This window comes from Cucumis melo, chromosome 9 (assembly GCF_025177605.1).
Source record: "Cucumis melo cultivar AY chromosome 9, USDA_Cmelo_AY_1.0, whole genome shotgun sequence".
Taxonomy (NCBI): domain Eukaryota; kingdom Viridiplantae; phylum Streptophyta; class Magnoliopsida; order Cucurbitales; family Cucurbitaceae; genus Cucumis; species Cucumis melo.
The window spans coordinates 13,219,226-13,233,940 of record NC_066865.1 but is presented as its reverse complement, the minus strand read 5'-3'; the positions used below and the strand labels follow the sequence as shown (position 1 = coordinate 13,233,940).

Below are 14,715 nucleotides of genomic sequence, written 5' to 3'. Positions count from 1 at the left end.
CTTTTTCTTTCTTATATATTGAAATAAGCCCAAATTTTTATTGCTTTTATAAAGTTTAGTGCTCGAATATTGAGTTTTGTATCTATTCGGTCATTGCAAGCTTTTAATTTTATACCTAATAATCACTTTATTATATTGAAAGAACTCTTTGGGCAATGCAAGAGTGAAATCCTGTATGAAATGTCATTTGGGTTTCATTTTCAAGTGATAAAGTTTGGCCCCATATTCAAATTGACCATTTAGAAATGAAATCCAGCACCACAATCTTCAACCAACTTGATGTGAAAGTCCATAAATATTGATTTTCCTACTCAATTGAAGCCAAATACCTTCATTTTTTAGGAACCTCATCCTATAACTGGTGGAGTTCGAAGGCTTTGGCAGAACTCAAATCTTTTACAACTTTGATATTTATTTTAATTACCAAAGGGTCAGCTTCATACCTTCAAGCATCACTTAATTGGTAAAAACATAATCCCAACTACTAACAAAAAGAAAAATGTAAAGGAGAGCTTATTGTTTAGGAATAAGCAAGCAACTAAGGTAGGTACTCATAAACTTCAATCAATTTATACATTCCTTTTACAAACAAAGCAACCTTTTGTAACTTGCTACAGTTGAAGCACATCTATATACAATACAACTGATGCTCCTATACATAATCCAATCATACAGCCAACGTAACAGCATTGGAGATAACTATCATGGTAACAACAAGGTTTAATTCTCTGTCACATCCGAATCTGAATCTTCATCGTCTTCGTCGTCGTCATCATCTGAATCTTCACATCCATCTTCCTCATCAACTACATCATTGGTCTTAAGTGCACTATTCATGATTCTAGTCAATGCCACAGTTTTGCTTGCCCTTTGCGAGCGTGTACCAATTGTCCCAACAATGTTGGGAACAGAGGTAGGGGACATAGCTTCATCAGAAGATGAAGACTCGGGTTTCACTCGTCTCCTGGAACGTGTAGGTTTGGTTGAACATGGGACTGGTGTTTGTGGAGGAATTTCAGCATCAAAATTGAACTCCCGTTTTAGTTGATCTGTAAGTACATGTGTTTATTAGCACAAAATGACTGGGAAAATAGGACAAAAACTTTGCGTGGACTGTTTCTAAAGGGAACCCATCATTCGCACATTGAAACGCTATTAGGCATGCAAGTTAGCTGTGTTATGACTAGAGTGCCCAAACAGAAATGATTACATGAATAACGCTAATTCAAAAAACGAATTGGAGTAACTGGGAGAGAAAAGAGAACTAAAACAAATCCCCATGTTTTCTGCAATTGGAAGTGTTAGACCACTTAATGAACGATTGGAAACCACTTAGACCACGTAATAGGTCCTAATACTTGACTGAACCATGAGAAATAAACGTGGTGCAGAAATAGGGATGCAAGATAAGTGAACTCGTTACTCCGTAAACATAACTTGCAACTTTTTATTCAGTGAAAATTAATTGTTTTCAAACCAAGCAACAGGGAAAGGATAAGTTTCAAGATTTACCTAAAATTAGATCAGCTTGCTCTTGCGTCACTTCAAGATCTGGTTGTTTGTCGATTGCTGAGAGATGCTCTCCCATCCGCTTTAAGTCCTTGACAAGATCCTTATCCCATGATGCAGTATCAACCACATAACATAGTAGCCTTCTCATCACCCTTATAGCACCTTGTTCTGAAGGACGAAAATGAAGCAACACAAGAACCCGGCATAAAGCAGAAACATATGACTTTTGTGCAGGTGTCTTCTTTCCACGGAAGCTTGCAACCTCAAATAAGTTTCAATCAATTGTTAACAAGTCAGAAAACCACAACTTTCAACTTGATTAACAGACAAGTTTAGTATTTTGCATAAGAGAAATAAACAGTATATCTCGTTAATTTATTTCAACAAGTACCACAAACTAGTATGAGCAACAGGGATCATCCCATGCACTTTTCCAGCTTCTCTTAAGCAGTCAATCAATCTGAACGTGTTTGATTTACAATTGACAATTTTCTTTTCAGTCTAGAAAACTTTGATAATGTGGGACCCATGACTTTAATAATACGAAGCACGAGGTAAAGAAAGAAAAGAGAAAAATATGCAAAACAAACACAACTCAGTAAGTATGAGTAACTAAGATTTGCTTCACGATCAAATTCATGAACCAATGAGAGATTGGGGAATAGAGCGAGTCAAAGATCTCTGGTTAATTCATCAACTGAGTCGGCTTACACCTTTGACGTTTCTGTTATGACAAGACAAATTTTTAGCCTTGAACCTCTTAAATCCTCTTTGCTATCAATTTTTCAGAACAGAATTATAGCTTGGAGACCCGTGCCTAATAGAAGGGTCATTTTGGCAAATAAGAACTTTTGAGTTAAGAGTTTTTAGGGGATTTTGAAGAAGCATTTTGAAGAAATAAGTTTTTAAGGTTTAAAGTGTTTTGTTATTAGGCGTTTTGGACTTGAGGTTAGGTGGCCAAGGCTTGTGGTGGCTTTGGGCGAGAAGAAACCTACGAAGGAGAATCCCGGGGCAAAACTCGGTCTCGCTCGGCTGAGAGGAAGGACAAAATAATTTTGATGCAAGGATCTCAAGCAATCGTGTGAGATCTCGGGCAAGATTTGAAGCTAGAAGTTCAATCTCAGGCTCGAGTTCGGCCGAGATTGAACATAGAGAAGCAAGTCTAAGGAGGTTTCAGGCCATCTCGAGGATGTTTCCAACCGAGATTGAATGTAAAAGAGGAAATTTAATGGATCTCGGGGCTATCTTAGTGTTGTGCCAACCGAGACTGGAGACAAGAAAGGGTTTAATCAGTGAACTCGGGTTAATCTCGAACCTATTCCAGTCGAGAGTTTTAGACATGCAAAGACTTAGAATGTAAGCAGGAGCTGACAAGCTTATAGGAGTTTAAGGATGACTAATTCAAATCCAACTTAGGGTCAGTATAATTAAAAGGGATAGAAGAAAAGTATGTTATTCTAAGATTTTACAAAGAAAAAGGATCAGGTGTTATGCTACGAAGAAGCTACCAGTCAAAAAGAAGCTTTTGGGTTTGCAAGGCATTCTGAGCAAAAGGGAATATAAGTTGTGAGTGATTTTCCAAAGAGAATTCAGATTTTTAAAGCTTTCCTTTCTAAGTCGCATGTTTCATTTGTCATGCAATACACGTTTATGTTTATGAAAAGCATGATTAATGAAGAAAGCTTTAGTGTTATGTTTTCAAGTTAAAGTTTTATGTTTGTATTGTATGCTATGCTTGAGAGTAAACCATTAGTTGTATTCCTATCAATGATCTATCTATTATATGCACATAAGGAGTAAAGGTAGCCATGTATAAAAGGACTGCAAAGTGGATTGAAGTTGGCCAATACATAAAAGGAGTGTATTGAGCTTAGTGGCCTAAGCAACAAGAAATAAACTAGAGAATTAATTCCCGGATGCTGTTGATGAAAAGGACATCACAGTAGTCTAAATGCAAAATGTCGGGTCCGGGCATAGGGAATGGTTCATGTTCTTGGTGGAAAGGAATATGTGAGACTAATGTGTGTTTATGTGATTTGATGATTTATCGAACTAAGGCGTTTAGCCTGTATTTATGAAGTCAAAAATGAATCTAGGTGTTTGCATTGTATTCCCAAAAAGGTAATTCTAAAATCTCACCCACTAAGTCTTCGACTTATGTTTTAAGTTTTCCCTTTCCCAGATTGTAAGGCGTTGAGGTCGGGTTAAGAAGCTAAGCTATCAGGTCAGGCGTTTGAAAGTTGAAGGCTATGAAGGCATTTAGGATTTCTTTGTTAAGCTCTTTTACTGGGAAGTTTGTTTTGTGATTGTATATCACAAAGTTAATAGAAGTATAAGTTGTGTTGTTTGTTTTTCCGCTAGCATGTTAGGTTTTGAATCACATATTTGTTTAAGTATAAGGGTAAGTATATAAGGACTTAAGTGGAGCGTTCTACATTTCAACTTGAGGCATCAAGACTGCTCAAGTCGCACCACATGCCACATAGCAAGGTTCAAGACGCGTGTGGGACAGGACATGACAAAAGCAACACATTTGTCACACCAATATACTTCAAGTCATGGTAATTGTAATACTAGTTTTATAAGGTTATATAAACTAAGGCTTCAGAAATATATTAAAGACAAAAATTGGAAAGTCTGCACCTATTGGTGCCGGTCAGAAATGGGCTAGTTGATTGTTTATAATCAACTCAAGGGTATTTTTGTAATTTATTGCACCTTAGTTTTATTTCCTTATTTGTTACGGCAATTGTAGTCTGTATATATTCTTGGGAAACTATAAAAAATGGTGTGCATTAGGTTTCACATTTCATAGCACACTTTTTTAAAAGTCATTAGAGTGCTTGTTCTCGGGCCGTCTTGGCCAAGATTGTCACCAAGATTTCAGTATACTCGATTGAGATTCATAATAGAGGCTACTTTGCAATTTCGAAAATACCCTTGTTTTAAAATATCCTTCATCTTCACATTTGAGAATCTAGGTGCTCATTCCGATCAAGTTATCAATTTCTTTGCTCTCAAAATCACTAAAATTCACTGATTTTCACATGCTCGAACATATTTAGTGCATCCTCAAGCTTCAGTAGATGTCTACTTTGAACGATATTTGTCCTTTAGTCTACGTTTTAAGTTTTCTTTAGTAAGGGTTTGTTGCAAAATCTAATGCAATTGAGCTATACCGTTGGATCTTTTGCATATTTGGTGTTTTTATTTCACGAATCTCAATAATTTCATCCACTTGTGCTCATTAAGAACATGCACCTTGGCTGAGATTTGGATGAAATTGTTTTAAGATCTATTGAATAAATCCCAAGATTTTGAAGGTCTGCATGTTTTTATGCATTTTATGTTAGATCTTAGGGTAGATTTTGCATGAGATCTCTCACTGAATGCATAAAAAAAACCCTAATCTCATGGCATCCCGATGTAAATATCCAGAGTTCTTTATAATTTTGTATCGATCCTAGCCAAGATAGGCCTAAGTTGTTAGACAGAATACTCATAATTTCTCCCTGTTCTGTGTGTTCAGATGCCTTTTGTCACCAAAATCCACACTTCAGATTTTTTTTCACTAGACATGCTCTCATTTAGCCAAAATCGTCTCGAACATAAAAAATAAGCTAACTCCTAGGCAACTGTACATGTTTAAGAAACCTCCATTTGGTCATTTCTTGGATGTTAAGTTGGTGTTCAATGGACCTTTGTGTCATTACATTCTGTTGAGAGAGGTTGAGGATGATCCGGACAATGTTATTAGTTTTAAGTTACTGAGTTAGAAGGCCTCCTTTGGACGGAAAAAGTTCGACACTATTACCGGTTTAAGGTATAGCCCAAGACACATTGTTGAGCTCAAACAAGATAAAGCTATTAGGTTAAAATGGTTATATTTGGGTAATAGGACAAACATGAATGGCCTCATCAACTAGTCGAGAACTTTGACTTAGCACCAAAATTACGTAAGTGAAGACACAACATAAATTATTGGCCTCATCAGCATGGAAATAACAACAAAAACATAATTTCTTAACATAATAACGCTATATTCACCTTATTTTCCTTTATTTTTTTGGCAAAGTATGAAATGTGAATGTGGGAGAGGAACTAAACACTTATAATTGGGAGTTGTTATAAAACTTGTTGAGCAAATCAATCTCAATGTACATTTTATTATGATAAAGATATAAATAATATATTCGAACGTTTTTGTCATGAATTACAAAAAAATCTCGGGAATGATTTTGCTATATTCACCTACACATGCACGAATCTCAAGCTATCTAAATTGTATAAACTTGGGGATGATTTCGACCGAGACGGACAAGAAGAAACAATGTGATGACTTCAAAAAACGGTGTGCTGTTTTCAAATCCTTAAACCTAAAGTTTGCTACTTTGGACAACTTCCCTATAATCTTCCCCTTGTATTTCTTTAATCATAGAAAATAATAAGAAAGACTTCTATCGTGATTTTTTCTCCCTGTAATAGAGTTTTCCGCGTATATTATCTTCTCCATTTTCAATATAGACTAATAATACTTTAAAAGTTGGATGCAAGACTTCAAAAATATATTAATGACAAAAAAGTTAGTAATTTGATCATATTGGTGATAATAATCATGACGAAGAAATTGGCCCTTGGATTATTTATTTAGGAAACATAATTTGAACTACAAAAGTTTTAATTCTCTTGATATTTATTTTATATTGTAATTTTTATCAGATTTTCTGAATTTAAATTGACTTGAACCTCAAAGGCTGATGAATCCCCCCTCTACAAGGATGGAACATGACTTGAAACATAATCAATGATACTAATATAGACAGGATAGTCCTGCAAGCATAAGTTCAAAAATTACCTCCGTAGCTATTTGAATGGCAAGCCCCTCTTCACTGCACTCAAGAGGAGGTTCTCCAATAGTACCGGCAACTTCCTGATTTCCCATGCATCCATCTTCTTCCTTCGTTTCAGTATCATTCGCATATAAAGGAGCCTGCATCATTTGCAGCATAAAACGTGATGCTTGGACTGCACGTTTACGCATATTCGCTACCTCGGCAGCAGAACCTCCGACATTTCCATTCATGCCTGGCCACATTGAACGCATAACTGGGAGAAAAGACTCAGATATCCACCTCTGCGATAAAATATGCCACTCAGTAGAGAAATTACAATTTCAAGACTCCAAGGTGTGAGAAAATGCATCCATTATGTCAAGTTAAACTTCACTTACCTTATGAGAAACTGTGAGGGATGGATAATGCTCAAAGAATACAGAAAGACATTGTTTCAACCTGATTAATAAGATCAATTGAGGTCTTAAATGCTTTTAAATTTAAGAGGTAAATTTGATTTGAGAAATTATAGGTTGAGAAGGAACCACCTCTCGAGATCTTTCTCGCTTGAAAAATAAATGTTTACAAGCTTGCTTAACAATGGAGGATGTAGAGATGCTGGTATGCTTGGATAGTTTTCACTCAGCAGAAGAATCTTTGCAAACCCCTCAGTAACAATGGTTTGAACGGACTCAATTTCATTGGTTGCTGAAGAGCTGTACTTCTCATCGTTGTCAAATCCAGCGTATAAAAGATCAAGCGATCCCATAGTCCAATCTTCATCTGCTTCAGATAGGTTTATAGAACTAAAAGATGTCTTATCAAATGAAGACTGGAGGATGTGATCTTGTCCTAGAGCCTTGTCAACCACCTGGGGACCATGCCACAATACCAAATCAAATAATGCCTTGCAGGCCATTATGTTAATTGGAGGCAGCCCCTTAATGAAGGAATGCCTCAACTGTTTAAGAATTTTCTCATTTGGTCTTTTATTCAGCAATCCATACAGACCAAGACAGCGGATACTAATTCTCTGAACATCTAAATGAACGTGTTTTGCCTGCAATATAAAATGAATAAAGTTGGTGAATTGAATAAATGAGTACTGGGCTGCTGAAGGCAATTGCTGGATTAACATCTTTCCAAGCAGCATATCCTTCCATGCAATTGTAGCAAATATATAACAGAGTTTCATAAAAAGAGAGAATTTTTACCTAGATGTACTCGACCTCGTACTTCAACTAATTTCAAATTAATGATGTTTGCCCCTTCTATGTAGTGATAATACATTTATAATGGCCCAAATTGAATTATATTCCGATAGGCCAATCTAATCATTTAAGCATACACACGAAGCAATGCATATCCTGACCAATATGTTTCAAAGTAGCAGTATCAGCTACTGTTTTAGAGGGTATTGGCAGATACAAATTGTCTGATTGGCTCAATTTAAGAGCGGCTAATTATATGCATTAATAAGAAACCATGGTCCAAAGTCACAATGTGCTAGAACAGTTGATCAAACAGCTATCGTACAAAATGTTTTCTTACCCCAGGAAGCAATATTGACTCCAGCAGTTGAGCAGGTCCAGAGATATTTCCATTAATAAAATTCAATGACTTAGCGTTTTCCAGGAGAAGGCTTGTCACAGCAAGACAGTGCATCCACTGCACACAATTTGCAGTTCTCTCCCTGCATGGTCGAGCAAGTTCTTCAATCACCTCAAGAACAATTTCTTCAAATTCACCAGCTGCAGCATGGACTTTCTTAACCAACCCAGATACAGCAATTGCCCAATCTCTATCCCCTCCAAGATTGATTCCATCTCCATGAACAACCAAGTTCCCATCATCGTCCAATTCATGATCTGGAGATATATGCAACACTTCCTGCAGAAATGCACCAGCAATCTTCCTATTTGCATTATCAGAAAAATCAAGCATCGTTCCAAGCAAAAGTAACTGTCTTGATGCAAATCGATAACTGGACCCTGTAATTGCAAAGTCATTTAACATGCTTGGCAAAAAAACAATACTTATTCTCGATCTATGAGAAAATTGTACCAGCATTAATATGAGCTTTGACTAAGCCTACATAATCAGAAATTGTGGCAGGAAGAATTTTCTCTAAAAGGTCATTTTTTTCAGAAGCTTCGGCTGCATATACTGCGGCTTCAGCACCCATAGAAGCTGCAGCATCAGAACCTTTTGCCTACAGAAGAAAAATGTACAAGTATCAAATGGTATAAATTCTGGTACATTGTCGTGTTCCAAACAACTCAATCCCACGATGACTAATTTCAGGAACTTTATTACATTCATGCACCAGAGTGTTGATAATAAAATTCAACTGACCAAGGAGAGTATTGAGACTTGAGAGTGTGAGAGCGATGACAAATAAAAGATAACAATATTAGATAACATAAAAATTAAAAACTAGTGAATAGGTGAAGGTTAAATAACAAATTTAGTTTATGAAATTTAATGATTATAATTAATTAATATTTAAACTGGAAAAAGTTACTAGCATATCAAAATTTTGAATTGAGAATCTATGCGGCAACTACCGTGCGAGGATGACTTAATGATCATATGGCACTCTTGTAATCATTGGTTTATTTGACTCATGATGAAAGGAAAGAACCCCATTTCATAAATATGTTTCCATGTAGCCTACAAATCTCAAGAAGGATTTTATTCACACAATATTTACTAGTTAGTAGTGCTCATGGGAATTTAGCTAGACAAACACAAGTCAAGAATAAAATCACGGGAGATGGAACAGATATACTTACATGTGCTTCTGTTAGGATATGCTTACAAATCGTCCTCCAGTAAAGAGAAACTTCTGGTTCCATTAGTTGAATAGTTGGACTGCAATGTGGAGAGTCTCCTAATATACAAGAGTGGGAACCATCATATTACCATAACATGTAAGACCCAAACTCGAAGGATAATAAGATGATTTCATGAAGTTAAATGAGCATATAAGTCAGACAGCTATTGTAGGATTCAGTTTAATAGAGAAATTTTAGCATTTATAAAAAAATAAATTTCAACACATACTAGAGCAATTCCTTCAGCAACTACAAACACTTCGATGACAAATGAATTGGGAATATTTACCTACAGATTTAAAACGGGCTTTTTAAATCCAATGTATGCACATGATGCCAACAAATAAGAATAAGAATAAAGATAATTTTTGTGAGCCTTCCAACTATCAAATGATAGGAGTTGGCGAGGACATGGCAAGGGGAATGTCACAATGCATAGATTGGTTAACATACATTACAACAGAGGAAAGTAAATAACCAATACTTTTTCTTATTATTAAATGAGGACACAAGTCCAGTATAATACAAGAGAAGTTAGTATAACTAATTGTTCAGAATAGCTGTCAATATAACAGAAATAACAAATAATCTAGTATACTCTAACTCTAATACCCCTCCTCAAGATAGACTATGAAGATCTAAAACAACCAACTTCAACATACAATGTTGTAAGACAGAAGGAGATAGCACCTTTGTGAACATATCGGTCAATTGTGCATTGAAATGAATGGGCATCAAGCATAAAAAACCATATGAGGAACCAAATCTCACACAAAGTGACAAACAAAGGGTTGGAGGATACAGAAATCCTAGTTGTCACTATATACCAAGCTTCAATGTCACGTATCTTCTACTCTATATTGATGATATTGTCATTGTTGGTTCTAATTCTGAATATGTGCATCGTTTGAAGCTTCACTTCTCGTCTATATTTGACCTAGGCAATCTAAGTTATTTTCTTGGGCTTGACATTTAGAATCTTCCCAATCATATTTTTGCTAATCAAGCCAAGTATCTTAATTTACTCCATACTTTCCAAATATTTGAAGTGAAGTCTTGTTTAACACCTATGCCCACCATCACAGTTGATCGTCCAGACAGTTCCTCTATTGCTGATCGTGTTAGTTAGTACATGCAAAATCTTACTGTTGTTCATTGGCTTCGATAACTGTTATGTGATCTCCGTCACTTCCTTCCTGGTCCTCCTATGTTATGGTTCGATAATGTCTATCTTATCTATCTTGCAAGTAATCTCGCCTTTCATGTTTGTACCAAGCACATTGAGATAGACAATCATTTTGTTTGGGAAGATGTTGTTTTCAAGGAAGAATCTTTCTGTTCATCTCATCTCTTCCCAGGATCAGATTGCAGATTTGTTCACTAAAGTACTCTGTACGTGATCTTTTACTCACTGTTGTAGCAAACTTGTGACTCCTCAATGATTTAGTTTCGATTTATTCTAGATTTACTATAGATTTAATTATTTGCTATAATATGCACCCTACTATAAATGAGTTACTAAACTTCACAGAATAATGTAGGGAAATTAAGATTAAAAATTATTTATCTAGTTTATTTAATATGACACAAATAACAAATACTCTAGTACAGTCTAATAACTTGGATAACCCACGGAAAGTTACAATTAGAATTACAAAAACCATAAATATTTGGATATTCGACAAGCAGCACTAACCTTCTGTCGCGCTGCTGGAAGTTAGTATATAATGTTGGATACTTGCATTGTCATGCAGTTTCAACAAACTAGCTCCTAATAAAGCCCCCATAACAGATTCACCAACTCGTTCATAGGTTTCGACATCAAGATACTCTAACAATTCTATAGGATTTCCATGGCAGCAGTTGTTTAGCCACTCATCTGTCATCAATTTTAAGCACTCCTTTGAAACAGCCTGAGAACGATCAGTAAGCCCTCTCTGTAAAATTGTTGTTCTTTGTTTGATGCTGTTTAAGAAAACAAACACAAATTTAAGTAACATAATTCTACGCTAGCCTAAAGTGAGAGTAGAAATGTTAAAGATGTCTAATATGGAGGGAAAATCCCCACCCAACCTGGAATCTAATTCAAATTGTAAAAGAAAATAAAGTGTCTTTCAAAAGGCTTAGAATTATAATGAAAACTAGAATAAGAGAAAAGGGGGAGAGCCTTCCCACTCCACTGCCTGCATTTATTCTCAATGAGAAGCAAAGTAAAATATTGTTTATGATGATTATAAGAAGTAAAAAATTATGTGAATTCTTTCATTTGAATCAAACTTACCTGAGACTTTGAAGTGGAAACTTGTTAGCTAAGACACAATATGCTGCTTTTCGAACAGACTCACTCACATCCAAGGTGCAATCGATTATCACTTGCAAAGTCACATTAGAAGGTGGTAAGGACAGTAGTATTGTCTTTCGGACCTCCTACCAACAACAAGATTGAAGTTGAATCACTGGCATTATAGGCACTCTTCCACATATAGTCAAGCATTTAGTAAATTAAATGTGGCAATAAATTGAATTTAGCATTTGAAGGCATCAATGAGTTGGGAATGTGCAAAGTGCAAGCAATTTGATATATAAGAAGCTACTAAGGAGGGAAGAGGAGATGAATAATTTGCAAGTCATTGTTAAAGCAATCAAGGCCACCGAACATCCAAAGCAATCCGTAAAGTTTTCTTTATACATCAAGGTCACAAAAACAGATGGTCTGCATGTGAGATTAGGTTAGGTTTATAACAATTTAAGACAGTTGAAAAACTCACCGCATTTTGCTCCATAGGAATCATCTCAAGAAATAAATTGAGGATGTCACCGTTTTCACTATCATTCGCAAAACGAGAAAGAGCACGAACTGCAAACATCCGGACTAAAGGAACCTTGTCCTGCACTCGCACCTTCATGTGGTCTATTACTTTGTCCCAGAAGTCACTGCTGACTTCTGCATCGTCTGGTAGCCGCATGATGATCTATAAATGCGTAATCTCAATCAACAATACAGTTACCATGAAAATTTAGCCACAATGAAACAGAACTACAACCTAAAAGTAGTTAGCTAAGAGTATTGAGAACAAAATTCAGCAAAGAAAATCTACAAAATTATGAACAAAAGCATACAATCTCCAATTTATATGTGAATATCTACTACAGCAGTAACCAATGTCTTCGGATTGACTTCTTCAATTTTAGTTCAACTATTCGGTGACCAAATCTAGCCAGTTGTTTAAGGAAATGTTGTTCAAAAGCAGAACAAAAAATTCAATTTGCAAACTATTTCGCAATCGTCCTAGTTAATTGCATTGAGCTAATAGATGACAAGGGGAAAAACCCTAATCCCACAACCACTCTTCGGACTCCAAACAAGTAAACTATAACGCAATTTAAGATCTTACCTCAGAAACAATCTGGCACGCACGGAACCTCGCAGATTTATTTGCAGCGCATGAAGCAACGAGAAGAAACTTCAGAAATTCCTCCAAGAACTCATCAGCATGAGAAGCGAAATTGGGGTCTCTAGAAGTGGAAAAAAGGGAAATGAAGCGGATAAGGCGCTCAACAGAGCTGGTCCTGCGGTGGAAATTGAAGAGAGGGGTGAGGGTTTTGGAAAACGCAGTAAGGAAGTCGAAAGGAGACTTGGATTTGAAACGTAGAGCGGATAGCTCCTTGAGCTTGCGGTTATGGGTGGCGTTTGATGACCGAGCTTCGTCGAGGATTTTCGCTATCTTCTGAGGCAATAGATCTTGAGATGCCAGTGCTTCTTCCGCCATAGCCGATTCTCTCTTAGAAACTCCCATGATCTTCCCTCGACCACCACAGTGAAAATGGAGCTGCCGAGAGATTTCATGGATTTAAATTCCGACATTTTTTGAATTCGAGCGGGACCGTGGAGTTGCTGACGGATTCATGGGCCTGCTCTTATTGGGCCTTCGTATTGTGAAGCATTGCAAAGTAACCCAATGGGCTGTGCTTACAAAGCCTTCGTCCAAAATATATCACATAGTGAATTGTGAGATAGAATAGCTTGCAAATATATTAATATACAGCAACCTTTTATAAATTTTCAAATATAGCAAATTCTATCCCTGATAAAAGTCTATCACTAATAAATCATGTTGTAAAGATTGATCTATCACTATAGACCGTAAGAATTTATCAACGATAAAAGTTTATCACTTATAAACTTAAAGTTTTCATTAAGATATTATTCAAGTAAAGATACTATTGAATAAGTAATTTGTTCTTTATAACCCTATATCTAACAAACTAAGATCTCACAGCTATAATATGTGTACTAGAACTTTATTTTGCTAACATACAAATAGATCAAGTTCAAGTAAGTAGCATAATCGATTTATAGTATAGGCATAAGGTTAGATATCTTATTTTGGGGACATTGTGGATGCGGCTCACTTTGTATTTGTATTTAATACAAACGATGTGATCTTAAATCAACCATGTCATGTGAGTGGAGACATCCTATGCTTTAAGTTTGCATAAACTCGTCTATGAAATGGTTACTGTTACTCTATAACGTCATATACACCGTTTAAAACTTACCATCTTCGAATTCAATGGCTTAGGTAACTTGATCTTAATATCATGAGCTAACTATAAAGTTCTATTTATTCGGATTATCCTCAGCTCTACATGGGTGAGAGCAGCTCAAGTTCGTTGGTTCAATAAGCTCCTCCATTTCAAGGATAAGACTAGGTAGATAGCTGGGAACTTAATTTGTAAGATAGAATTTACTCTTACTTGCATTTAAAGTTAATAGATAGGTTGTTTCCTTAGAGCTCGTTTGATAACGTTTTTGTTTCCTGTTACTATTTCTCATTTTTAAGAAACATACGTGTTTGATAACTATTCTCTTTTCACGTTCCCAAAATTTAAAGAAAATTTCTAGAAAAAGACAAAATAGAGAAACTGTGGAACAACTCTATTCTTAATTTATTTGATTCTATTTCCTTTATGGCTTATAATCTTAAATTGGATCATTAGAGAGAGTCATGGCTATATTTACTTTTGCCCTAAAGGTTCGGGTTCAATTACCAACTTTGATGATACTTTTATTCCTTATATATATATATATATATATATATATATATATAGATATATATATATATATATATATATATATATATATATATATATTTCTTAACTTGTTTTATTGTTTCTTCCTTTATTAACTTTTTATATTTATATGTTTAATATTTCTTAATTTATGTTTTCCTTTCTTTATTAATATTTCATGTATATGCTTAATATTTTCAATTTATTTTTCTCTTCTCGTAATTTTGCATAATTATATGCTAATTTAATAAATTTAATATTAGTGTATTATTTTATTTTAGATCTAACTTTAAAATTCTTTTCTATTTAACTATATTTATTAATTTTTTCTATTTATATGTTTAATTTAATTTTAAATTTTTAATGGTTCAATATTTAAATCTAAATATTATTTTCATCTACCAAATTTAAATCGTGAATATGCTTATTGAAATATTTTCTAAATTCTAAATTTTAAGTTT

At 35.1% G+C, this 14,715-nt stretch overlaps 1 protein-coding gene across 2 annotated transcripts; it reads right to left on the bottom strand.

Moving 5' to 3' along the window:
- Nucleotides 1-548: 548 nt before the first annotated feature.
- On the bottom strand, nucleotides 549-13,018 carry LOC103499307 (uncharacterized). Of its 2 annotated transcripts, none has more exons than XM_008462285.3 (12): nucleotides 12,577-13,018; nucleotides 11,950-12,153; nucleotides 11,463-11,608; nucleotides 10,878-11,146; nucleotides 9,140-9,237; nucleotides 8,409-8,556; nucleotides 7,896-8,335; nucleotides 6,893-7,404; nucleotides 6,743-6,803; nucleotides 6,368-6,646; nucleotides 1,513-1,774; nucleotides 549-1,049 (listed from the first exon to the last, which is right to left on the bottom strand). In XM_008462285.3, the coding sequence occupies exons 1-12, from the start codon at nucleotides 12,976-12,978 to the stop codon at nucleotides 721-723; spliced, it is 3,150 nt and encodes a 1,049-aa protein (XP_008460507.1). In that variant the 5' UTR covers nucleotides 12,979-13,018; the 3' UTR covers nucleotides 549-720. The 2 variants fall into 2 exon arrangements, with proteins under 2 accessions (XP_008460507.1, XP_050945647.1); XM_051089690.1 differs by having other exon boundaries at nucleotides 6,893-7,215.
- Nucleotides 13,019-14,715: the final 1,697 nt, after the last annotated feature.

Bases quoted from the DNA above. Each gene is read 5' to 3' on its own strand.
- LOC103499307 (XM_008462285.3), bottom strand. From the start codon at position 12,978: ATGGGAGTTTCTAAGAGAGAATCGGCTATGGCGGAAGAAGCACTGGCA. The intron at 7,405-7,895 runs GTAAGAAAACAT...TTTATATTGCAG, and splicing joins AGTCAATATTGCTTCCTGGG to GCAAAACACGTTCATTTAGA. The intron at 6,804-6,892 runs GTGGTTCCTTCT...CTTATTAATCAG, and splicing joins AGCGAGAAAGATCTCGAGAG to GTTGAAACAATGTCTTTCTG.